This window comes from Odocoileus virginianus, chromosome 1 (assembly GCF_023699985.2).
Source record: "Odocoileus virginianus isolate 20LAN1187 ecotype Illinois chromosome 1, Ovbor_1.2, whole genome shotgun sequence".
NCBI classification, from domain to species: domain Eukaryota; kingdom Metazoa; phylum Chordata; class Mammalia; order Artiodactyla; family Cervidae; genus Odocoileus; species Odocoileus virginianus.
Window position 1 is genome coordinate 65695735 of NC_069674.1, and position 27622 is coordinate 65723356.

The following is a 27622-nucleotide window of genomic DNA, read 5'->3' on the forward strand; positions in this document are numbered from 1 at the left end:
TGCAAAAAACCCAAGCAAGAATGATGAAGGTTTGGAGCAACCTGACAGTAAAGATGTGTGACAATAAAGAGAAAGAGAAGGTAAGAAAATAAGGTAAGAGGAGGGGAACTAGAAGAGTGTGATGTCCTGAAAACCACAGAAGAAAATATATCAAGATGGAGGAAATGACCAACAGTAAAAATGAAGACAGGTAAAAGATCACTTGATTAGTAATGTGGAGCACACGGTCCTTGACCAGAGCCATTGCAGTAGAGCTGTGATGGAGAAAGTTTGCTTGGAGAGGGTCCAGGAGAACATGGGAGGACAGAAATGGGAATTAGCATGAGATTTGCTTTAAATAGATGGAGGGAATGCAGTTTCAGTTAGTAAGAAGATCAAGAGAAGATTTTTTTTTTCTTGAAAGCTGGGTAAAATAAAATAAATTATAAAGGGGGAAAATAGAAGATTTTTACTGGAATTGGGGAAATATAAGCCTATCACATTTATTCCAGGAAAAACAAACCACTAATTGGTGGAATATTTTCAGATCTTTGGGCACTTTGCCCTTGACCACCATCTTTGAGGTCAGAATCAGGAAGAAACAGTTCAAGGTTAATGGAGAGAAATAAAGATATTTTCAAAGCAGTATGGCGACCACCTCTGGCTTCTATTTATAAATTAGTCTCCTATTCCTCCAGTGCCTTTAATCTCCTGGGCTTATCTTCCTTGGAATTTCTTTTTCCTCATCCCTGCATCCCACTTTTTCCACATCCCAGCATCAATCCTCTGAAATTCAGGGTCAATAGACCCACAGAATTAAGATTCTTAAAGCAAACTTTACGTGCTTCCAAGAAAATCTCTTTCGTGAAGAAAAACTCAGTATTACAAATCAGCATGGTTTATTTTTCGAGGATCAAAATGCCACAAGCAGTCAGACTTCCTGAGCTAATAAAAGAAAATACTGGCTGCAGCCGTCAGAGATCAACGAGGAGGGAGTAAGGGCAAAAGAGTAATTCTCCTGAAATTCTGAAACAAGTTCCTCAAATGAAAGCCCAACCCGTGCAAAACAGGGCTCAGGATCAAATAAATTTGTTGAATATTTCATACTAATTTACTTCCCCCAGCACCAGACACATTCTGAGGATTTACAACGATGTTAGCCCCAAGAAATCCCAAAGAAAAACATACGAAAAAATGTAACCTGACCTTCCCCTCCCCTCATTAAACAATTTAGTCTAGAGCCATTAGGCAGGGTCAAGCAAGGTAGGTCTCTGCATGGCCTGGCCTGGAGTGCAGAGCCCAACAGGAAGACATCCCAGGAGGGAGCGTGTAGCATAGCTATGCCTGATACCAGCTGCAATTGAGTAAAGGGAGCCAGCTGTCTCATGGTCTGAAAAGGGAGTTGCAAAGAAATGAACAGGAGAAATCCAGAATGATCCATGTGGTGGTGGATCAGAATTAGAGGTACTGGTATAAATATCTCTATGTATTAGAATCGGAAGCTTAGAAATAAATGTGGATGTAAATATCTGTGAACGAGTGAGTGTGTGTGTGTGTGTGTGTGTGTGTGTGTGTATTCAAACCTATATCTTTTTGCTTTGTCTAGTGAGGGTGCCTGGAAAGTGCCACCCAATAACCATGAGCACAACTAGAGCAGGGACCTTGGCTTCCAAATATTATTCTCCAGTAAAAGTAACCAGAGCTTCCTGAGAAATGACTTATTCCAATACCCCAGCAAGGAAAGCACAGATGATCTTGGAATATCTTGGCAGAAATTGAGGATATGTTCAAAGAAGAGAGACATGTCAAAAGAACATAGAAGCCAACTTGAAGGGCTTCCCACTGGTCAAATCTGAACATCAAATAAATAGTAAAAGCAAAGGGAATTCAATGAGCATCCTTATATTCATGCTGATAAAAATAAAAGAATAACTTGAAACTTTAATGAAGAACAGAATATATACATGGTCTTAAAATATCTCCCTATAAAATACTTATGGATTACAAAATATAAAAGTGTCATTTCACACGAGAAATATTGCAGACATCAGTCATCAAGTTATCAAAGTAAACATCCAGATGTGCCATTTCTACCCTAGGTGAATAACTTGAATCTAATTATGAGGAAGCATCAGACAAACCCAGATCAAGGAACATTCTACTAAATAATTGGCGTATCATCTTCAAAAGTACTGAAGTGCAAAAAAAGGTTTAGGAACTGTTACTGACAAAAAAAAACTAAAAGACACACCTAAATTCAGTGCTTAAATATAAACTGGATCCTTCTGCTGTAAGAACATCAAAAGCACAAGTGACAAAATTTGAGTAAGACCTGAATTTCAGATGGTAGCAAGGAACACATGCTAATTTCCTGATTTGCATGGTTGTATCCCAAGATAATGTCCCCGTTTGTAGGAAATACACAGTGAAATACTGGGGGGTCATGGGGACATCAAGCTGGCAACTCACTCTCAAGTGACTCAGGGGAAAAAATGGCTACGGACTATAATTGCAACTTTTTCTGTAAGTGTGAAGTAGTTTCAAAATAAAATTGTGCCTTTGGAGAAAAAAAACCCATATCCTGATTCTCAAACACATATAATTGTCGAAGCTGCCCCACGTGATAGCTTCTCTTGGAATGAATCTTCCACAGCAGATCCTTGGAGGGACACTCCTGTAAGCAGTCCCATTCAATCCCACAGTATACAGGAGGCTCCACGGAGAGAACAGCCTTCTGAGTTTGGAGCCAAAGCATAGGAAGGCAGCCCATCTCATCTCTACCCATGAACACAAGCTTTGGTGGAAAGGTGAAAGAAGAAAGAGATATATCTGAATTTATCTACACAAAGGGACAAGTTGAAAAATAAATTTAGAATCTATGTCAAGTTCATTGCATCTTGCAAGAAAAAAGAATCAGCCTAATGTAATAAAAGTACAAGTAGTGCTCTCATGGTATCGTATAATTTTATTTGTGCCTAGCTTTTAAGAAGCCCTAAATATTGTTTAGTATAAATACTGTAGATATCATTAAAATCAAATTAAAAGATGAAAAGCACTGATATTCCGAGAAGCAAAGGAACTGTGGGGGTGAAGCCAGGATTAGAAGCCATGTTTGGCATCCCACGACTGTCTGAATGGATGTCCACATGCTCTCCACTGCTCTAGGTGGTTTTCTCTAAGAATAGAGAAGAGAAATGATATTCTGTTCTCCAAGAAGTAGAATGCTCTGGAAAATCTGAGACAGAGATGAACTAATCAGAATTTGTATAAGATAAAGTGGATACTTGTCACTCCATTTAAGACATACTTTTCTTTTCATCGTTCAGCAAAAAAATAACAAAACCAAAGAAATCCTCAAACATGTGGGATTGGCAGCTGAATAGCCCTCTAAGATACATTTCTAACTTACCAGTGCATATCCTCTCAGTGCCACTCTGCTCCCTTTGCATCAATAGCTTCATTAATTCCAACTCCCAATCTACCATTTTATAAATAGGAACAGTAAGTTACTGGTAGTCTAACAAAATTCATTCAGTATCTACACTGCTTCTCCCATAAAGTTCACTATGTTACTGAAATACAAAATAATCTTGCCTTTCCTTCAGTCTTCCAAATGTAATACTTGTGAGTTTACCGGAAAAAACAGTTGGAAACAGAAAACAAAATAGTATCAATTACTAATATTTCCCATTCTCTGCTAAGGCTTGTCTTATCTGAAGCTTGTAAAGTTATTTAATCTTTTCCATCATCTCAGGGAGAAGAAAGCCTGGAAAATCCTAGTCATTCCACAGTAACTATCAGTGGGATTTTCCATAACTATCTGGATGCAAAATAAAAATCTTAAGAAGTTGATCCAATTCTAAAACTTACTTCTCAACTTACTAATAAATATGAAGAGACAACCCATCCATATTTTCTTCAAATCGTATCTGGTTTCTTGGCCAGACTGCTAGTACCTGAAAAAGTTTCAGAGTTTGTTCCAACAAATTAAAAGCTTAAAAATGCATCTGTGCACTAACCATTCTTTTCTGCATCTGACTTAGGGCCAGAGATGGGACTGTAAGATAGAACCTTGCCAAGAAATTGGAAGAAAAGGAATAAAATTTCCTTCTAAAAGCTAAACTGTGAGATTAACACTTGACGGATCAGGGCAAGTGTAAAGAAGTGAGAAGTCACCACATGGACACAGGGAACAATAGTCAATATCTGGTAATAAACCATAATGGGAGAGAATGTGAAAAGGACACGAATATATATATGTAAAACTGAATCATCTTTCTGTACCCAGAAACCCACACATTGTAAATCAACTATACTTCAATTTAAAAAGTAAAGAAAGAAAGAAATCACCACATGGGGACAAAAAAGCTTCCAGGCCAGCAAGATTTGGCTGTGACCTCAATGAGGCTATAATATACACAGCTGAAGACTCTATTAATTGATCTTGGAGTCACGGAAGAAGAAAGGTTGCTAAAACAACCTGAGCAATTCCCGCCCAGGCTCTGTGCAGAGTGAAGGGTATCTGGACCAGCAGTGTTGGGGTAGCATAGGATCAGGGACCTCTATGCTTCTAATTTCTCTAGTGAAAATGATGCATTGATTAATCTTAGCCTGAATCCACTGGGCTGGCCTCTTATGCACCATGGAAAGCTCAACGTTGAGCACACAGCCCAGCCTAAAGCAGGCAATCGTTAGACTCTATGAATTGGCTCCAACTCTTTGCTCACAGCCTCCTGATTAGAATTTGGCTCTCTCCACAGTTCTGCCTACAGGGAGAGAATGACCTAGTCAGATTTGAGAATTCTGGCCCCCATGCCAGCTACAGCACTCACTGAGATACACAGTGCCGCACTTGAGCTTGTTTATTCTCGGTCAACTCCCAAAGAAAGGGCCCTGGAGGGTGCCACAAGGTCAAGTTTCTGAGCTCATGGGGCTGGCAGCGAGTCTCTGGGCTATGGTAAATTTACCATGATGGCGAAGATGGTGGTGGCCAGAGGGACAATTGCGGCCACACCTTCTACATTGCACTATGTGCTGTACATAGTTGAACTCATTTCATCCCCACAGCAAAGCAATACATTAGGCATTAGTAGCATTCCCATCTAGTAACCCAAAGACCTGCATTAGAAATTGGAATTCAGAGGCAGATTTATCTGACTCTAAAGCCTAATCCCTTAAATCATGAAAATCCTACCTCTGGGAGGTTGGGGGATGAACCCTATCCTCCTTTCCTTCTCCTGGCCTCACTCTGCTGTGTCAGCGGTGTGCTTTGGGCCATCCTGTTACCCATCAGGGTTCTTGGCCTCTTTTAATCAATAGAAACTGATCAGAGGCCAGACAAGAAATTCAGGCAAGGCTTTATAGGGGCCACTGCTGCAGTGGAGGGGGCGAGGGGAATAAGAACAAACAGATCCCCAAGGGGAGCAAGCTTGTTCCTTACACAGGATGAGGGTAGGGGTGTATCCAGGAGTCAGGCTGGAGGGGGGATGGCTTAGGTAGTTTGCCCACCCCTTAATCAGTGATGTTTTGTGCAGGGGAATGCACTTAGTAGGCTGCTTTTGCTCCAGGCTCTTTCAAATGTGGCGATTGGGTTTTTGGGTCTCTTTGTATCCTTTGTCCAGAATTCACTGTAATTGTGCATACACACAGTTATTTTTAGTCCCATATAGTTTCTTTGTATTTTGTTGCTGGAGGAGAAGTATGCCATGTGCGAGCACTGCAGCATAGGGTCCCAAGTCCCAGGTCTGTCTCAATCCTAGTCCATCTTTGACATGACTCCTCATCCATAAGCCACCACTCTACAAGGCTTCAGGATGATGCACAGAAAGAGCAATACTTGACCCTTCTTTAGAAGTTCAGAAGCCCAATCCCGTTTCAGCAAACAGCATCAGCATCTACTCGATGCTGTCAGCACTGTTAGCTTTCATAAGCCAAATCTGACTTCCCCCACCACCACCCTGCAGCATACCATCTAATCATCTGCACCTCCTTCAATGAGCCTCTTCAGTATCCTTAATATCTCTCAAAAGTGTCTACTTCTCACCATCATGCCACACCCCATCTTTCACCTGGATCTCTCTACAAACATCTCCTAGGTCATGTTTTGGCTTCTTCTCTTGTTCTTCTTTATTCTCAACCATTCATCCAGTGCTCTTTTAAAAACCCAGCCATGGCATTCCACTGTTTAAATATCCTTCCCTGGATCCCCAACCTCCTGCCAGACTCCATGCTTCAGTCTAACAGTGATTGGCCTGCAGTTCTTGGAATATTCCCAGCCTTGCCTGTGGCAGGATGTTCCGGAATACACCTGGATAGATCCTCCTGGATCAGTCTTTCCCTCCACACCCGCTTCCCCCTAATGGTCACCCCGTCCAGGGATTTTGGTACTCGCTCCTGTTCCACCTCCTCCAGGAAGCACCTCCAGGTTAGGTGCTTGTCTAGGGTGCTCTCAAGTCCAGCTCACCCCTTACCCCACTATATGTGAATTCTTCCTCATATGATTCCACCCCCAGACCATGACCTCCCTGAAACCCAGGACCCACTCTGATTATACAAAATGACTGACACACAAAAAATGCAGATTGAATGAATAAGCAAATGAACAAGAGCCCAGTATATCATAGATGTCAGAATCCACTCAGCTTCCTGAAGTCCTAACTCTTGATCTGAGAAAGTTATCTATCTCCCTTGACCCCAGATTTCTCTGCTTGTAAAATGGAGATCATAAAAGCTGCATTGTCCAGTGGTTGTGATTTTTAAACTAAATAATACGGTATGTGGAACATCTTCAGGACCATGCCTGGTACATAACAAGTACTCAGTGCTGGATTTTGCTATTATTATTACAAAGTTATTCGAGACTTAATAGAAAACATTCATTTTCTTGAAAGAGAAAAGATACTCCCAATACCCCATGATGACTCAGCTACTCTAGGCCTCCTCAGCACTCACGGTTTACAATCACATACTATTTTGCCTTCTCAAATACAGTGCTTTGAACAATTCTTGCATTTGCATACTGTCTTCAAGATGCCTAATACTTCAACAAACACTTTTAGGTGAAATGATATCAAAATTTCCCCACATTTACTGCCCACTGGAGCCTTAAACTATGGACATTCACATGGCACCTCCTAATTATGCCAACTCCATATGAGAGGCCCGCATAACCCTTGGAGTAACACACACAGAGAAACAGGAATAAGGCAGAAGGAACTGACAGGTGGCGATCCCAAAATAGAAATCAGGTTTTAATGGGGTCAGAACAAACTGCAGTCTCAGGAAAAAGGGTGTCCTTTGTCATAACAGACACAGAAAGGTGAATAATCACACCAGTGGTTAAAAGCATTGTAGCATAACCTCTCTGTGGAATATTGTGCAGCCATTAAAAATAGGTAGGGGCCAACTATTAAAATGGCAATAACAGGTAAGAGATCATGTTCTATAAGACAGATACAGACATACAGGATTTTCGATCACCGAATGTAAAACTTGCTTAAAGGAAATTTTAAGGGAGTAGACTAAAATTTCAACTGTTGTGACAGTTCTTGAACTGATCCCGCACACTTTTGGTAGAGTTGTCATATTCCTTTAAAATGAAAAAGAAAGAAAAAAAAAATAACCTCGTATAAAATATGTATTCAGCGTGTCTCCCTCACAGATGGCTCCTGAAAGAGCTGAGATAGTGCAGAAGACACGCCCTAGGCTGAAGGGGGCACCAGGAGTCAGGAGGCTGACTCAGCAGCCTTTGAATGTGGGCGAACCAGGGCCTGGGGGCGCCACCTTTCTTCACCGGCCACCGCCCTGCGAGGTCTCACTGAGTGCCCGCCAGCAGGCCGCCCCCAGTGGACCAGCCCGACACCCAGCCCCCAACTCTGCTGTCCCCAAGAGATCCTCTCCGCGAAGTTTGTCTTTGACTGGAGGAAGGCGACGGGAGCTGCTGGAAACCCCGCGCTCCGACGCAGCTCCCTCGACCTCGCCCTCCCCGGGCCGCCCCGGCTTCCCGCGCCCCGCGTACCTCTTGCAAGGGATCAGCGCCTTCCTCTCGTCCAGCACCCGCACGCGCTGGTTGAGCCCGTCGTAGGAGAGCAGGGCGCGACTGTAGCGCCCGGTGCTCTGCCGGTACAGCACCTGGCGTCCCTCCCACTGCTGCGGCACCTGGCAAGGGCGCTGAGGCCCCAGGGAGCCCCCGGCCCCCGGCGCCGCCGTCCCCACGCCGCAGAGGCAGCCCAGTGCGCAGACCCACAGGCTGCCCAGCAGCCAAGCGCCCAGGGACCCTCGGGCCACGCGGAGGGGAGCGCGCCCAGGCATCGCCTTCTGCCGCGGCCGCAGTCCCCACAGAGCCAGCCCGCGCCCAAGGGGGCGCTGAGCAGCCCAGGCACTCCGCGGGGCTTTCTCCAACTGTGCCCGAGGGCGGTCTTGGCCAGGTTGCTTCGGGTCTCGGCGGCGGCCTTTCCAGCTGTTGGGATCAGGACGCGCAAGGCCTGGGAACCGGGATGGGCCACGGGAGAGCTTCCGTGAGTCGTGTGGGAGCTGTTTCTGCCTGGGCCGCTGCCCGCTGCCGCTGCTGTTTTCACTTGCTCTCTGCTGCCAACAGGAAATGCAGTGGCAGTGGTGCCACTAGCATCCTGAAGGGTGTCCGCGTTTTAAGGGGGATGGGGTGGTGGGGTGAGAAGGAAAGCGTTATTCTGCTAAGTTGAGTATTCAGCAGATAACCAACACTGGAGGACAAACTCAAAGTCAGGATCAAGAAAGCTGGATCGCTGCACTCGCTGTGCCCCACATAACCCTGTCCCTTTATCAAATTGTTTTTGTTGCTGTTCAGTCGCTAAGTCATGTCCAACTCTTTGCAACCTCATGGACTGCAGCACATCAGGCTTCCCTGTCTTTCACTGGAGTTTGCTCAAATATATGTCCATTGAGTCAGTGATACCATCCAACCATCTCATCCTCTGTAGCCCCTTTCTCCTCTTGCCCTCAATCTCTCCCAGACAGTGTATCTTCCAAAAAATTCGCCTTTTCACATCAGGTGCCCGAAGTATTGAAGCTTCAGCTTCACAGCATCAATCCTTCCAATGAATATTTAGGGTTGATTTTCTTTAGGATTGACTGGTTTGATCTCCTTGCAGTCTAAGGGACTCTCAAGAGTCTTCTCCAATTCCTTAAAAAACTGGAAATAGAACTGCCATATGACCCAGCAATCCCACTTCTGGGCATACACAACAAGGAAACCAGATCTGAAAGAGACACGTGCACCCAATGTTCATCGCAGCACTGTTTATAATAGCCAGGACATGGAAGCAACCTAGATGCCCATCAGCAGACAAATGGATAAGGAAGCTGTGGTACATATACACTATGGAATATTACTCAGCCATTAAAAAGAATTCATTTTAATCAGTTCTAATGAGATGGATAAAACTGGAGCCCATTATACAGAGTGAAGTAAGCCAGAAAGATAAAGACCAATACAGTATGCTAACGCATATATATGGAATTTTAAAAGATGGTAACGATAACCCTATATGCAAAACAGAAAAAGAGACACAGATATACGGAACAGATTTTAGACTCTGTGGGAGAAGGCGAGGGTGGGATGTTTGGAGAGAACAGCACTGAAACAAGTATACTATCAAGGGTGAAACAGATCACCAGCCCAGGTTGGATGCATGAGACAAGTGCTCAGGGCTGGTGCACTGGGAAGACCCAGAGGGATGGGATGGAGAGGGAGGGGGGATCAGGTTGGGGAACATATGTAAATCCATGGCTGATTCATGTCAATGTATGGCAAAAACCACTACAATATAAAGAAAATTAAAAAAATAAAAATTTTTAAAAATATTTGTAATAGTAAAAGAAATAAATAAATTTTTAAAAATGGAAAAAAAAAAAAAAAAAAACAAGGAGTCTTCTCCAACACCACAGTTCAAAAGCATCAATTTGTCAGTCCTCAGCGGTCTTTATCGTCTCTCATATCTCACAAACACGACTACTGGAAAAACTATAGCTTTGACTATATGGAGCTTTGTTGGCAAAGTGATGTCTCTGCTTTTAAATATGTTAATAGGTTTGTCATAGCTTTTCTTCCAAGGAGCAAGCATCTTTTAATGTCATGGCTGCAGTCACTGTCCACAGAGATTTTGGAGCCCAAGAAAACAGAATCTGTCACTATTTCCACTTTTTCCTCATCTATTTGCTATGAAGTGATGGGCTCAGATGCCATGATCTTAGTTTTTTGAATGAGTTTTAAGCTAGCTTTTTCACTCTCCTCTTTCACCTTCAACAAGAGGCTCTTTAGTTCCTCATCTGCATATCTGAGGTTATTGATATTTCTTCTAGAAATCTTGATTCCAGCTTGTGATTCATCCAGTCCCGCATTTCACATGATGTACTCTACATATAAGTTAAATAAGCAGGGTGACAATACACAGCCTTAACATACTCCTTTCCCAATTTTGAACCAGCCCATTGTTCCATGTCCAGTTCTAACTGTTGCTTCTTGATCTGCATACAGGCTTCTCAGGAGACAGGTACAGTGGTCTGATATTCCCATCTCTTTAAGAATTTTCCACAGTTTGCTGTGATCCACACAGTCAAAGTTTTAGCGTAGTCAATGAAGCAGAAGTAGATGTTTTTCTGGAGTTGTCTTGCTTTTTCTATGATCCAATTTGATCTCTGGTTCCTCTGTCTTTTCTAAATCCAGCCTGTACATATGGAAGTTCTGGGTTCATTTACTACTGAAGCCTAGCTTGAAGGATTTTGAGCATAATCTTGCTAACATGTGAAATGAGTGCAATTGTTCAGTAAGTAGTTTGAACATTATTTGACATTGCCTTTCTTTGGAAGGGGAATGAAAACACCTTTTCCAGCCCTGTGGCCATGGCTGAACAGATCAAAATTACCACCTGCTAACTCCAAATTAAAAGTGTAAAAAAGGGTCCCTTCCTGAAGAAATGACACCAGTCATTCATTATGGCCCTTTGGCAGGCAGTAGAGAGCCTGTGGGACTAGACACTAGGGGGACTAGTCTAGACCCTAGACACTGTGAGACTAGACACAATGCCTTTGCTCTTGGGCTGAGGACTCAGGAACACACCTGGTGGCCACATCTGCAGTGAGACCCATCACCTCACCCATCACCTGACAATACCACAGGCCTACATGTCTGTGTGTCTGGAAGTTTAGGGTCGCTAAGAACAACATTAATTGGGTTTATGTCTGTGTAAGGTTAGAATATGTAGTATGGAATCAAGATAAAAAGCAAACTGTTTAAAAAACAAAAGGCGAGGGTGGGATGATTTGGGAGAATAGCATTGAAACATGTATATTATCATATGTGAAACGGATTACCAGTCCAGGTTCGATGCATGATACAGGGTGCTCAGGGCTGGTGCACTGGGATGACCCTGACGGATGGGATGGGGAGCAAGGTGGGAGGTGGGTTCAGGATGGGGAACACATGTACACCCATGGCTGATTGATGTCAATGTATGGCACAAACCACTACAATATTGTAAGGTAATTAGCCTCCAATTAAAATAAATAAATAAATTTTTTAAAAAGACACCTTGTTTTCAAAGTTTATATAGTCTTTTCACCTGATCTGCTTTTCAAGGATGAGGAAGAGTGAGGCAGGTGAACGTGGGAGAGAGCATTCCTGGATGAGAGACAGATGTGGGGCAAGAGGAAATGAGTGTGATTTGGGGGTTCAGGTATGAGGTAGATGGTAATCTGAGGCCAGATCACTCGGGTCCTTGAAAATCCTTTTAAGGATTTATTATTAACTCCAAAGTTTTGGAACCAAGCCTAAATGTAAAGCTAGGGAGAGTCTCATCAGGTAGAAGTCTTAGGAAGCTCCCCCAGTTCAGTGTGGAGAATGGCAGGGCAAGGCAGAGGGCAGGGGGAAGAGGAAGATGCTGTCACAATCTAGACAAGAGCTACTGTTTGAGTTAACACCTTGGTAGTAGCAATGCAGAGGATGGAAGTGTTGCGGACTAGAGAAAAGGATAGATTTGGAGGAAGACCGCTTCCTCTGAGTGGTTTGGGTCACTGGAAGTTCAGTCCTGAGTGAAAGAAGATAAATTCAGTTTAGGATTGGCTGATTTTGTGATGACTATGGGACATACAGATGGAAATACCCAAGAGACAATTGGATAAACATTTGCAGAGACCAGCAGGCTTGCATGCATGCCTGCTGAGTTGCTTCAGGCATGTCCGACTCTATGCGACCCTATGGACTACAGCCTGCCAGGTTCCTCTGTCCATGGGATTCTCCAGGCAAGAATACTGGAGTTGGTTGTGATTTCCTACTCCAGAGGATCTTCCTGACCCAGGGATCAAACCCAAGTCTCTTATGTCTCCTACAAGCAGGCAGGTTCTTTACTACTAGGGCCATCTGGGAAGTCCAGCAGGCCTAGGGGTCTGGACTTGGAAGCCATTGGCATTTGGGTGGTCACTGAACCCAGAAAGGACAGTAGAAGAGTGGTTTTCCACTCATGGTGATTTTGTCTACTAAGGGACAGTGGCAATATCTAGAGATATTTTTTATTATTACAATGGGATAGGGGGCAAGCTGCCCCTGGCATCTAGTGGGAGGAGACCAAAGATACTACTAAATTACCCACAATGTTCAGGACAACCCTCCCCACCCCAGCTCCCATGGCTCACTCAAAAAAGAATTATCCAGCGCTTTTGTCACTAGTGCTGAGATTGAGACAACCTGGAGCAGTGGGGAGTGTAGAGAGTGAGAAGAGGGCTGAGGATGGAGCCCTAGAGAACTCCCGACATTGAAAGGATGGGCAGAGAGGCAGGCCCTGGAGGAGACTGAAGAGGAGGCACCAGAGAGAAGCCACTGACCAGGGGGTTTCCCCAGTTACATGAGATTTTGGCAAATCAGTGTCAAGTATGGGGTAATGGATTGAGTGCTAAAAGCCAGGCAGGAAGAGGAAGGCTGGTTGTCACATTCTCCAGATGAACTCCTCAATGCTGCCACCCTCTCCTACGAACCCTAAAGCCAAACTACCAACAGACCTAATCGGGTAAGCAAGGAGCTTTATGGAGAAGGGTTCTCAGCTCTTCCCCTCCCTTTCTTAAAGGACATTCCATCTGTGAACCTCAAGGAAATACCTGAAATGTCGTGATTTGGTACTTGCAGAGCTAAACTAATGCAGCAGGTTCAAACTGGCTGTAGAAGCTTGAGTCCTCCCCAAGTTTGCCCTCAGCTGATTCCTTGGAAAAGGGCAGGGAGCTCAGTTCATTCTCAAAACTGTATCTTCTTCCCTGCTAGGAACTTGGGCTGAAACTCATTTTCACTAAACCACGGTTTAGACCTACTAGAATATAATACTGAAAACAGCTTGAGATCTCATCTGGGCTAGCCTGTTTGCTTGATATTTCACTAGCCTACACTGGCATCTGAAGCTTGATTTTCCACAGAAAAAAGATACCTCTCTAGATGGGCCCTGCTGTATTTGGTTACCCTGGGCTTCCCATGAATAAAACTGGACTCCTTGGGTGAATCCTGAAATGCGTTTGTCTCATTTACGTTTTCAACTAATCATGTTTGATTCATGTACCCAGAAAAAATAAATAAGGTAATGCATTTACACATCAAGCGCATTGTACATGCTCAGTAAACATCAGCTGTGCTTTTCCTTTATTGGGCTATTTTAATCCTCAGTCCTAATCAGAGTCAAAACTAAACTAATTCTGTGATCTAAGCTTTGGAGAGAAAAACAATGTCTGCCTTACGTTCAGATTTCCAACTAAACCATGAAGATTACCATTCAGATAACATGCTTTCATATTCTAATGCCCTAAGAAAATATCATATACCCAAAATCTTACTGCTTGCAAATCAGTGTATAGTTGGAACACTATAAAGCCTCCCTTTTCTGGGGATAGCTGAGCCAGCAGTGGATTCTACTACCTGTTCCGAATAAAAATAAGATAAAAGAGAGAACATAAACATACATCATTGATCTCCATGGTACACAGCTTCTTACTTCATTTAAATAACAGTTTCCAAGTAAATCAAGATGTTAGACAGCTGGATTGGAAATCACTTGGCATAAAGGAAGAAAAAAATCTTTCAGATTGTGATATCAAAGTCGTCTTGGCTTTCAGCTTTCGTTCAAGCTGAAGAGAGGCACAGGAATAGGAGAAAGAGGGAGAAATGTTAGATGGAAGACATTTCTCAAACTGGAAGATGCTGTGACATCTTCGGTCAGTTCTTTTCCTGGAGCAGGTACAGATCAAAGGCCATTCTGGAAAAAAACGGAGCCCAAAGTAATGTCTACTAGCCACGACAGTAATAACAAAAACAAATTCCATACAACTCAGGGCCGGGAGGGGGCGGTTTGCTTATATAATGTGTCCATCCTGTTCCAACGGCACTCTCCTGGTCCCACACTTCTCACCTCTCGGCGCTTCTCATGCCCCCTACTGGAGAAAGCAAGTACGTTTAAGAGGTAAAGAGCAGCAGCAGTTCCCATTTTCCTCCAACTTCACAGTTGGGGAGCCCAAAAGGCAGAGGGCGCAAAGTTCAGCTTTGATTCGAAAGACGGTCCTTCCCTCTCTTGAAATCGTATCTTGCACCTTCTTGGATTCGGTGTCCAAAACGACTGCCAGAGGCTCTTTTTCTTGGTCTGAAGGAAAAGGACTGGCCAGACTAAAAAGGAGGGACTTTGGGGGAATGCAGGATTCAAGCCCTGGGTTGCGGCCCGGAGGAGATGATGTCACCGCTTCTGCAAGAGAGGCCTGGGGGGTGGGGCGGCCGAGGGGGAGCCCGCGCCGGGCCTGCAGCTGCCAAGGGAGCGTTCCGATCCCACGTCAGGGGAGGTGTCGGGATAAATAGGTCCGGCAATGGCCGGGGTTGGCTGCGCTCGGAGCTGCCGGGCCGGGGACTGGAATTGTCAGGGCGGGTTCGCGCCGGGGCGGCTAAGGGCTGGCGCTGCTCGAGCCTCGCGCGCCGGACTGCGGATACCCGGGCCGGCCCCCGAGGCCGCGCACTGCTGCCCACGGGAGTTTGGGGAGAGCACATCCCCTGTGCCCTAAAGGACCTCTTCCTTCGGGAAGGGAGAGAGAAAGACTTGGGGGGGACCCATTCTGTCTGTTGGGGTGGCGGCGCGGGAGGGCAGTACCATGTTCCTCTCCATCCTGACCGCCCTGTGCCTGTGGCTGCGCCTGGCGCTGGGCGTGCGCGGCGCGCCCTGCGAGGCGGTGCGCATCCCCATGTGCCGACACATGCCCTGGAACATCACGCGGATGCCCAATCACCTGCACCACAGCACGCAGGAGAACGCCATCCTGGCCATCGAGCAGTATGAGGAGCTGGTGGACGTGAACTGCAGCGCGGTGCTGCGCTTCTTCCTCTGTGCCATGTACGCGCCCATCTGCACCCTGGAGTTCCTGCACGACCCCATTAAGCCATGCAAGTCGGTGTGCCAGCGCGCGCGTGACGGCTGCGAGCCCCTCATGAAGATGTACAACCACAGCTGGCCGGAGAGCCTGGCCTGCGACGAGCTGCCGGTCTACGACCGGGGCGTGTGCATCTCGCCGGAGGCCATCGTCACCGACCTGCCTGACGGTGAGATCGGGGAAGAGCCGAGGCGGGCGGGGGTGGGGTGGGGGTGAGGAGGAGGCACTCCGGACTGTCGCTGCCACGTGAGAACCCGACAGACACACCGACAGCTGCCGGCGGGTGGTCGGGCAGCCCCCCATTCTGCTTGGGCGAATTGGAGGAGGTGGGACGGGCTGGTGACTTGACTTCTGGAAAAGTCTACTTTCTCCACAGGAATTTCAGGAGCTAAAGAACACCACGTCCCCATAAAGAGGGATGGGCGATTTTGCTTAGATAGGTGACACTAGACTTTCTTCTTTGTAGTAATAAAATAGATACAGCAGTGACAGTTGGGTCTGAACCAGCTTTCAGCACTTTTTATATATCGTTTAGTAAATAAAACACTCCCACCAGGATTCTCCATTTAACGTTAGCTCTTGAAAGCTCTTTCTGAAAAAACAGTACTAGTTGTCACTTCCCACCAGGAGTACAGTTTATAAATTTAGTTGCCCTGGAAAACTGTGATGTCTGTTTCATGGTCTTTGACCCAATGCCAGCGTCTGTGGCATCTTAGTTAACTCGAACTCAACCACCGCTTCCTTCTTTTCTCTTTAGTCTTTTTGCTGCTTTTCTAGGAAGAAGAGGCAGGTTTAAATCCACTTCTTGAAATAAAACCTAAGAATATTTTTGCCTCCTTTTATCCCTGACTCAAGTTGCTACACATTTAAAGAAATTATGGTGTTGCTTTGGTGTAGTTTCTGAAGTTATACCTCAGAGCCTTGCCCAAAACGTGGAGGAGGAGAAGTGAAGTGAAGGGGGGAAATTGAAGCTCCTCTCTAATTCAGTTTTAGAAAAAAAAATTTATTGCTTTAATTATAGAAATGACACAGGGTTATGCTTCTTTGGGGGGTAGCTCTGGACTGTTTCTGCAAAATGTGAGGTGGGAATTGAGGACTATGTTGGTTATTTTGATTAGTGTAAACTGTCAACTTGGAAAATCAACATTTAAAATAGATTTAGGAGGGAATGATGTAATTTATCCAGGTTGGATAAATGTTGGATAAATCCAAGTAGGCTGTATGTATCAACCAATTTAAATGGATGTGCCTTCACTTCAGTTTGTTCTGGATAAGCAGTCTCAGCCATAAGTCTTCTTTCCGAAGCCCAAAGAGTCTATATGGAAGAAGTAGTTGACGATCACATGTAATTTTTGCTATTTAGGATTTGTGTGTGTGTGTGTGTGTGTGTGTGTGTGTGTGTGCGCGCTGCCGTGTTAGTGTCTCCAGATGATTCCTTTCTCCAGCTGGGTGAACAGGCCAAATCACTGACCACACCCATGTGTCCCTGTGTGTTTTTCAGACGTTAAGTGGATAGACATCACTCCAGACATGATGGTACAGGAAAGGCCTCTTGACATTGACTGTAAACGCCTAAGCCCGGGTAAGTTCATTTAGCCTCAAGGCTCCATCTCTTTCTTCTCCAGAGTGACTTCTGAACCTTTTTTCAACATTCTGTCTTTGTTTTGTCTTCTTTAGACCGGTGCAAGTGCAAAAAGGTGAAGCCAACCCTGGCGACATATCTGAGCAAAAACTACAGTTACGGTAAATCATCTGCTGAATCCATTGGCTTGGGGACTTGGCACATGACACAGCCAGGTCTGCTAGTCATGAAGTGAAAAAGCGGTTGGTGATTTCTCTCAGTCATGTGGGTCCTAGATGGCATAATAATAACTGTGAATATATCTTGCTTTTCTGGGTAAATCAAGTAAAAACAAAGTAAATTACCTGGGTGAGGGCAGTGCTGTGAATCAGATTACAAGTGTGACATCCTGATCCTAACTGTCCTATTTGTCCAGAAGTTCTGTCAGCCAGGACATCACCTCACTTCTCTCATGGTTTTACCACAGGGCCTTAGGGCAGCGGTGGGAGGGGACGGGAAAAAAGCTTCACTGCTATGGAAAGGATGGGTAAGTGATCTGTGGATTTGACCTGAGGCCCAGAGACCAAAGAATTAAGATATGCACATGTATCTTTTTACTTATAAAAACACATTTTAAAAAATTGTGGGATTATGTAATCAGAAGACCTACGGCTGTAAGTATTAGCATAGTTTAAATGCTCTCTTCTCTTATTTGAAACACCCAGGCGGCACTTTCTTCAGGGAAAAGTCACTCATGCTGTCTTGAATGTTTCAGTGAATTTAATTCTAGTATCATTTGAAAGTAAATTTAATTAAAAATGTGTTCCTTTAAAATATCTTTTTGGGCTATTTTATGGTTTTTTTTGTGTGTGTTTCTTAAATTATTTCTGTTGAAATAGTGGAAACTATTTGGGTAAAAATGTTTGTTTTATTTGGTAACTTAGTTTTCCATATTTCAAACTGAAATTTTATATCATAAGAACCTTTGTATTATACAACCCACATAAAAGCAGGAAGATCATGGCACTATAAAAGTCTGAAAAAATAACCTCTTATTTAGGTTGTCATATTTGAGAACCACACATAGCCAAAATGGGTAATTCAACCAAAAAAAAAAAAAAAGCAAAACACTATCTCTTCTAGTAGCTTCTTCTTACTGTTTTTTAAACCTGTTATATGTAGATATCATCTTAATCGGATCCACTTAGTCCCTTGTGTGGCACCGTCCAGCCTTAGTTACTTAGTTGTCCAGTCTGAGTTTCACTGTTGTGCTATTCTCGAGGCATCGTTGCTTCATAATCACATTGATGATGAAGCTATTTTCTATTTAGATTATTTAGCTTCTTCATAAACCAGCTTCCTAGCATGGAATCCAAGACAGATCCATCCTAGGCTGATTACAGCTCCATGGCAGGTGGTGATAGCAAGGGACCAAGGAGGTCAGAACTGCAAGCATGATCAGACGTAGCAACATTACCAGTCATCTGTAATAACAGTTCCACCTCTGCCCACCACGGACCCTGCTTTGGCAGTTTGGGAAATTAAAGAATTGAGAACAGTCATCTTCAGAGACTCCTTCCTGCATGAGAATGTTAGGGCTGTAACAACTTTCTCTGGAACAGTTCAAGCAGCAGATGGATGATTGAACCACACAAATTTTCAGGTGCCTTCTGAATCTGAGAATATATGATTCTCACTTCAAATCATTACAGGACAGACTAGAAAGACAAGACAGTGTTATTTCTACAAAATTTAGTCAACCTTCTATGTAACTAAATTTCCTGATGTTCCCCCCCGTCCCCCCCCCCCAAAAAAAGCCTCATCATAGAATTTTAGGGCTGAGAAGGATCCATGGGATTCTGTATTGAAACTCTTATCTGTAGCCCAGTGTGGACCAGTCACTGACCCAAAGACAGATTCCAGAGTAAGCCCGCTTGTGAATTTCCTTTTCCATCTTGCAGCATGATTCAGAACTTTTAAGACATTGTTGACAATATGGGAGGCCTTACATTTAGCATATGATTGTGTGGGCTTTTTTGCCTGCATTCGGGCAGCTTAGACATGACCATAATTACAGGAGTGATTCTTTAAGAGAGGCTCAGAGTTGGCAGGAATACACCATCCATATTTCTCTCCAAAGCTTCGGCAACACTTAAATCGATTTTTCAATTGCAGTCATTCATGCAAAAATAAAAGCCGTGCAGAGGAGTGGCTGTAATGAAGTAACGACAGTGGTGGACGTGAAAGAGATCTTCAAGTCCTCATCACCCATCCCTCGGACTCAAGTCCCTCTTATTACGAATTCTTCCTGCCAGTGTCCACACATCCTGCCTCATCAAGACGTTCTCATCATGTGTTACGAGTGGCGCTCACGGTAGGCACAGCGGGGCAGAAAAATACTGCACACAGCTTAGGGAAACCATGAATCCCACTTAGAAGTCCTAGTTTGTTTGTTTAAAAAACAACAGCACTAGCTTTTTTAAGAAAAATCAGTTTTAGTAGATGGTTTGATTGGGATATCATATATCCTAAACATCATTTAATTCTTCATAGAATTAAGGAAAAATGAAAAATATGAGTATTTCAATGAACTCATTAAAAATCAATTTCAGAATTTATTACCTGATTTCAGAAACTTATAAGCAAATAAATTGAGTAAAACTAGTTCTTTTCAAATCAATCTTATTGTAGCAAATACTGAATTTTTAAGACCTTTTAAATAAATTACTAATCAAGAAAAGATGGCCATTTGAAACACAGTTCCACGCTTAGTTTACATTTGTTTACTAGAGTACTATACAAACACATATACACACTCACACACATGTATTGTACATCTCTCCTGCTGGGAGTGTGTCTCCTCAGTTATCTTACCATAACATCTTTTTTATATATATCCCTACAACATAAGAAGTCCTTAAAATATAAAAACCAAACACTTCAGCAGAGGTTCCAGAAAGAGCCCCATAACTTGCTTCACTTCATCTCTCCAGCAGAACTGCTCATTTTTATTTAAAAAGTCTTCCTTTTGATTCTCTCCCATTAATAATGTTCCTGTTCCTTCTGGATACATCTCAAGATTCTATGTCTCCAAAGAAACACTTTTTGATACTGACTTCACTTGAATACTTTCTTATTCTTCAGTCTATCAGTACTCAGTACCCTCTTCACACTTCCTGTGCTCTTGGCTTTAAAGCCGCTTTACTGCTTATACCTTGTCTTTCTAAAGACATTGAATGAATGAACTCTGAATGACTGTCTCTGGGCTCGTCTCTTCTATGATGCGTATATATATGCTCCAGTACTAGAAGCAGATCTGAGGATGTGCCGGATTGCCGAACAGGTGAATAGATAATACGTGAGTTAAATAACAGCCTTTGTGTCATTTTCCCCACAGATTATAGATAGTGTAATTCTGATAAAAAAAATCCTAGTCAACATCTTTTGGATGATTGAGATTTATGTCTTCACAAGTAATGCTAATGATCATTTGGAAGAATAAAGTGGTAAGGACATGTAAAGGAGATTTTGCAAATTGAAGGATGAGAGAAAATGTGCCTTATGTCATGAGCAAAGCTAGTATAAAGCTACACTTGTTCAAGTCATGTGGTGCAACAGTAGACATGTAGATAAATAAAGCAGAGAAGAAAATCTTGTAACAGATTATAATGCATGCAAGAACTTCTATTATGAAAGAGATGTGGCAAATCAATAGAAATTAAACTGTTGTTTAGTAAATGTTGCGAAGAGCTTTACTTGGGAAAATAGTATGTATTTTCACTTTGTACTCGATCAATTTCAAATGAGGTAAAAAAGTAAATATTTTAAAAACTTAATCAAAAAGGATAAAGTTTAGTAAATAAATGTGTACTATCTGAAAAATAAAGTAGTCTGTAAACATAAAAGTAATATAAGAAATTATGAGGAAAAATGTCAGTGCACATATCTGATGACAATATTGTGCATATTAAAATAAAAAATAAAAAGAGAAAGACATAGACTTCCCTAAAGGTCCAGTGGTTAAGACTCCAGACTTCCACTGCAAGAGGCGTGGGTTCAATCCCTGGTCTGGAAACTAGAATCCTGTATGCCAGGCAGCCAAAAAAATAATTTGTTTTAGAATGAGAAAGACAAAAAAAAAATTATTGCAATGGGTAAAACAAAAGATAGTGATCTTACTCTATAAAAAGTAAGTCTATAAATTTACATGTAAGTCAATTATTTAAAACATTGACTACAATATAGAAATTCATGTACAAAGTCTATACAAAGTTCTAAAAGAAGTACAAATAGTAAATAAACATTAAAATATTTACCTCCTTAATTTTCCAACCCAAATAAAAGCAAGATTCCATTCTTACATAGTCTTAATGTTGGTGAATTAAATGACAGTTCAACCATTCTGAAAATAATTTAGCACTATGCACTGAAAACCTTAAGAAAAAAATACATAGTCTTCAACCCCAGATTTCCACTTTCAGAAATCTGTCTTAAGGAAATAATTAGCCAGTGCACACTAGTGATATTCAGTTCAATGCTGATGATAATAGCTAAGCAAAAGGGAGGTTCAACCATAGAGAAATAGTTAAATATATTATGGATATCCATTGTTAAATTTATATAGTTAGGAAAGTTATATTTTTTTAATTTTTCAGGTATATAAGAAAATGCATACAATGCTGAAAGGAAATATACAGTATGATCTAAATGTACAGTGTGATCTAATAAAATATGAAATATTAGTAAAATAAATACACTGAAAGAAAATATTAGTAAAATATAAATGGGGATTTGTGGGGCTAATGGTTATTGAAGAATTTTGGTTTTTACAATTTTTTGTATTTTATATTTTCAAAATTTTTACTTTCATAATTAGCATTGCTTATTAAGATAAATTACTTTTTTCAGGATGATGCTTCTTGAAAATTGTTTAGTTGAAAAATGGAGAGACCAACTCAGTAAAAGATCCATAGTAAGTATAATTAGGAATTCATAAATGTGTATTTAAATGCATGTATTTGGTTATTCTTCACATTCTTTCATCTCTAGGTTATCATGTGCTATGCTTAGTTGCTCAGTTGTGTCTGACTCGGCGACCCCATGGACCGTAGGCCGTGAGGCTTCTCTGTTCATGGGGATTCTCCAGGCAAGACTACTGGAATGGGTTATCATACCCAGCTCCAGCTAGGCTATCATAGGAGCCAGCAACAGTAGCAGTATTTGTCTTTTGAATAAGTAATTAAGAGAATAACTTTTCTCATTTGGAGTTTTTATCATAAATTTCTCTTTAGTTTCAAAGGTGATCTGGTTGCATTCAATACTGATCTACTGGTTTTTAACATTTCCAGATTAAATTTATTTATTGCTTGCTTTATTGTATTATATTTAGTTTGTTTAGCAGACAGTCAAGTGCTTGAACAGAATTAATATCCAATGGTATCAATACAGACATACATGGATGTGAATGTCTGCTTTTGAAATTCACACTGTCACTGTACAGAGAAGATTCTTTCCCTGTATTTAAGATAATTTCAAGACTTTTGTCAAAATAAATCATATACAAAAAGTAATACTTTTGTGGTCAAATCCATAATTTAACGGTAACATCATAGAAAAATTGGTCATTTAGTTACAGGAGTTAGAAAAATTTTCTGCTCAGAGGTGTAAAATCATTCCAGAACTAAAGAAATCAGGTTATTGGTTTGGATTTTAAAAGCATCCCTTTTCCTTAAAATATGTTTAGATGTATGCAGGAGAGTTTGTATTACCTGGTTCAGAAAAGATACTGCAACTGCCTTTGTTCTCTTAGTTTGCAGGAATAAAAATTCTTGAGCAAGGGGAGAATGTATATTAATACTCATTTATGGAGACGGTTGGCTTCCCAGGTAGCTCAGTGGTAGAGAATCTGCCTGCCAATGCAGGAGCTGCCGGAGACATGGGATCAATCCCTGGGTTGGGAAGATCCCCTAGAGGAGTAATTGGCAACCCACTCCAGTATTCTTGTCTGAAGAATCCCATGGACAGAGGAACCTGGCAGGCTACAGTCCATGGGTCACAAAAGAGTTGGACATGACTGAGCAACTGAGCATGCTTGCATGCATGGAGAAGGTGGTTTCAACACAACCTCTCCTACTGAGTCCTTTTCTAAATAACAGGCCCAAACACTGCTGCTGCATCTAAGCTAAACACTCATGAGCTTCTCAGGAGCACACTTTGTCTTACTGAACAGAAAATTCTAGCAGAGTTGGTTATCTAGTTTCCAAGACTGCAGTAGATTAGAAGAATCAATCTAGAAGCTAAGTCCACCTTGAAAACTGAGATTGTTGAGAGGAAACAAAGCTTTCAAGAATCATAACTGGGTCGTTCACTTTGGCAGCAAATACTCCAATACAATATTAAGAGTATGAAAATATCACCATGGTATAACAATGTACAGTAATAAGTTTATTATTTTAGGACTAGAGTTGTGCCCTAGGAGGGTGGGGACTGTGTTTTTCATTTCATTGTATTTTTACTGCCTGACCTATGGTTGTAGTCTAATTTTTATATTCTAACATAAAGTAGGGACACGTGTTATAATGAAAAGTGACGTCTATTCAAGTAGACTCTTTTTCATTTTTTTTCTTAGACATTTTCATATTTAAAGAGTAAATTCTTTTTCTATCATGGAATCTTGACTGTCTAGAATGGCATTACTCATCAGCTCTGGGTAGCTAACACTTGAGGGGATTACTAAATGTGGGTGGGGCTTCCATCTTCCTTCAGATGTAAGAGAGTTAGGTGAACCTATAAGTGTGGTAAGAAATCCCAGCTTCCAAATGAGCCTGGATCCATTTCTGCTTTTAGCCTTGGCAAAGCTTTTTAAGAATGACTGGCTGTATAGGAAAGTTGCATTAGAGGACCTATGGGAAAAATTGCATACATTAGGGCCTTCACAAGAGGAGAAGGGGATGACAGAGGATGAGATGGTTGGATGGCATCACCAACTCAGTGGACATGAGTTTGAGCAAACTCCAGAAAATAGTGAAGCACAGAGAAACCTGGCATGCTGTAGTCCATGGAGTCACAGAGTTGGACATGACTGAGCAACCGAACAAGAAAGGGCCTTCGGCTGTGGAGTCAGACTGGTAAATTTGAATCCCCAGTTCTGACTTTGTTGGCTCTGCAAATAACATCAGTATGCTTGTTTCCCAGTCATGACAATGGTGTCTACCTAGAAGGGCTGTTGTTTCTATGAAATCAATGCATGTCAAGACATCACTATATATATCCAGTGCTTTCCAAAACACCTGTTCCAGGATACATGCTCAGCATCACAGGGTAGAGTAGCTATGGTAATCATGAATGCCTTGATGAGTATATTACAGTGAAAATACGCATTATTTTGGACATTAGTTTAATAGCATGAAGAGGTGAGACGTATTTGATGGCACGTGTGTACCTTGCCTCCCAGCAGTGGGAAGAGAGGCTGCAGGAGCAGCAGAGGACAGCCCAGGACAAGAAGCGGACAGCAGGGCGCACCAGTCGCAGCAACGCCCCGAAGCCCAAGGGGAAGCCACCTGCTCCCAAACCGGCCAGCCCCAAGAAGAACATCAAGGCTAGGAGTGCTCCGAAGAGCACAAACCCAAAACGAGCGTGAGCTAACTGCTCTCCGAAATGGGGACTTCCTCTCAGAGTGAGGCCGGGCATCACCCAGCCAGCCTGCAGAAGGCCACACACCCCTCGCCTTACCAACCACAGTCCTCTTCATAGACACATCTTGCAGCATTTTTCTTAATGATATGCTTCAATTTTTCTTTTTAAGTCACTACAAACCATAGTGGTAGTATGCCCTTTGGTATGGAAGGTATAAGAAAGCTGGTCAAATAAGCTTATCGTATTGAGAGTAAACTGTGTGCAGACTCTGTGAGAGCTCCACTAGGGCAAAGATGCTTTTGTTCTTACAATTTGACCTAATATGTGCATTGAAAAATAAATGCCATATTACAAACAAAACACCCAATTTTTTTTTCTTACAATATGTTTTATTTCAGTTGGTGGTTAGGATGTGAGCAGTTTTTCAAAATGTGATTGAAAATATAATGCTTCTAAAGAGGAAAGCAAGAGGAATGAATGTTTCAAAGATCTTTACTGTTTGCAGAAGAATTTTTGTGATCAAAGGGGATTTTTGAACAATCTAGAAAAGTAAGATACGGAAAATCAGAATGAGTCTGGTTTTATGGTTTTTGTTTTTACAAAGAAGGCTTTCTTCTCTGTTTTCAGCTAGAAACCCTAAAAACTAAAACAATAGTATTGCTAAATGAATAAAAGGGAAAGGCAGACAGACAAAGTCTGGATCCTTGTTTTCTGGTTACAGTGCCATAGTGGAGATGCTCTTGTTTCATATGCACAATGTTTCTTACCAGCCCCTTTAAGCAGTACTGGAAACACTTTGTTTCTTCTCTGTGATTCGGGTACCAATTAGTCATCCCCAAGCATCTTACACCTGTGGGTGTGATGCTCATCTCACTTCCCAGGACATCCCAGGTATCTTGATGCCCAGCCTCTCTGCTGATTGCTGGTGCCCCCAAGGGTGCCTTGGGCCTGAGGTAGGAGGGTCAGGATCCAAAGCCCCTGGTCTTCAGCCTGCTGTGGCACCCTTGCCACACACCAGCTCTGCACTTGGAAAAGACAGTTGCGGTCACTTGTCCATCCACCACTCAAGGATATAGAAGAACAAACTGCAAACTTAAGAGTAAAATCTCCTTTAGATGTACCATTGTTGCTGCTTCTCAGAGAAGGGGTAAGTTACATGTTGCATTCACACACGATGATTAAACAGATAATTTAATTTTATCTCTGTAGGCTTTGGGACACAGAGGTGAGGTGTGTGGGTAAACCAGGGCAGAGTAAAGAAATAGGGTTAATGAGAGTGCTGGCACGGACACCCGTCTCCTCCTGAAAATGTAATTTCACCTGCATCCTGCTACCCCGCAGCAACAGAGCTGAAGGCATCCAACACAAACACCCACACAGAGGTATCAATAAAACCCTCCATGTGTGTTTCTGTCTAAAAACCAAACCACTCTGGCCCTTAAGGAAAACCAGACAGGTATTTAGGATAGCATCTAAAGAAATCTAGGAAAGTCCAGGAAAGGCATTGATACCGTAGATTACCTCCTTAGCATAGGAGGAATTTGGAGGGTGGGGAGGGGAGTTAGAACTCTCAGTGGAAATGAAAAAACTTCCTGCAAAACTTTTTATAAGTGCAGAACAATGTAATGAGAGTTTGAAAATGACTTGACAAATTTAAACACTGTTTCCTTTGAATATTTAACTGAAATCATATACTGCATATCACAACTTAATTAGGTACATTAATTACTTTCATTAATTGATAATCACTGTTTATTTGTTATAAAAAAGTTGAAAATGAACATCAGCCCACATTGAGAGTAATATAACAAGTGTGGAAGTGGCTTTTGTGTGAGGCACAAATTTTTCTCCCTTAAAATATTTTTTCCACCTAAATACTTATGAGAGATTAATCACTCACCTGCGGGGATGGAGTTTCATTATATAACGGTGCACCCTTCCTGCCATCTTGTTGGGTTTTTCTCTTTGGATGTAGAATATCATTTTTGGTAGGCTCCAGTCTTTGTTATTGATGATTGTTTGGTAGTTAGTTGCAGTTTGGGTGTGCTCATGAGAAGAGGCAAGCCCAGGTTCCCTCGACTCCACCACCTTGTCCCCTTGATGAAGCTACTTCCTTCAGAAAACTCCCAGTTCCTTCCAAATCCATCAGTTTGGTTACCAAATCCTTTTCTGTAGCTTCTGCAGGTTGCCAGCAGTCCTGAGCATTCCTTGGCTTGAGGCAGGATAACTCCTATCTGTGCCTTGGTAGTCACACAGTGTTCCTATGGGTAGGTCTGTGTCCAAATTTCCACTTCCTGACAGTCACTCTTCTCACAGTTTGCAGTCTCCCTCTATGCATTTATATGATAAAAACCAAAGCCTATTATACAGATTATACTGTTTCATAGCTTGCCTTCTTCACTCAGCCCTTCATTTGAATTAGCTCTCACATCACTAAAACCCGGGCCAGCTTTTTTATAATGGCCATGAGGTATTCCATGGTGAGCATCACTTAGACCTTCATGTTATTAGAGATTTAAGTTGACTCTTAACTGAATGTACTGAATAACTCAAACAGCTTGATAGCTAATATCTCTGCACATCCTTAATTAGTCCTGGGGGATAAGTTCATTTAAGGGGCATTGCTGGGCTGAGGAGTATGCCCAGCCAGGAAAGTTCTTGATCCTATTGTCAGTTATCCTGCAGAATGTTTGGCCCATAGGGGTATTAAAGTGATTTTCCAGCTCCTCACTAAGATTGTCTTCACCTTCTTATAATGTAAATTTGAGCTGCAAACTCAATGTCTCTTTTAATCTATGAGCCCTCAACTGACAACATTCTCCACACTCCAGGCAGCTGGGCAGTGAGTGACTAGTTTATTTTGTCAATAACTTGTGAGAATGGACTTCTGAATGTGGGTTCCCAGGCATGAGGGGAGGACAGATTTTCATGACACAAATAATTTTCTATTGTTACTCAGTTCTCAGAACCAGGAAAAAAAATGTGGCACAGAAGAGTACAAGCCATAAATGCTTTCTTGTACTCTGTCTA

The 27622-nt window shown here is 42.4% G+C and overlaps 2 protein-coding genes across 2 annotated transcripts in view; one reads left to right on the top strand and one right to left on the bottom strand.

Moving 5' to 3' along the window:
• EPDR1 (ependymin related 1) overlaps nucleotides 1-8581 on the bottom strand; it is a 28330-nt gene extending 19749 nt beyond the window's left edge. Inside the window, exon 1 of the mRNA XM_020911076.2 lies at nucleotides 7997-8581. Within this exon, the coding sequence (XP_020766735.1) occupies nucleotides 7997-8289 (293 nt within the window). The 5' untranslated portion in view covers nucleotides 8290-8581. The remainder of the gene's footprint in view (nucleotides 1-7996) is intronic.
• Nucleotides 8582-14393: 5812 nt separating this feature from the next.
• Nucleotides 14394-27326, top strand: SFRP4 (secreted frizzled related protein 4). Its single transcript, XM_020911075.2, has 6 exons — nucleotides 14394-15565; nucleotides 16898-16978; nucleotides 17074-17139; nucleotides 19133-19331; nucleotides 21866-21929; nucleotides 24411-27326. Exons 1-6 carry the CDS (start codon nucleotides 15121-15123, stop codon nucleotides 24594-24596), a joined length of 1041 nt encoding a protein of 346 aa, XP_020766734.1. The 5' UTR covers nucleotides 14394-15120; the 3' UTR covers nucleotides 24597-27326.
• Nucleotides 27327-27622: the final 296 nt, after the last annotated feature.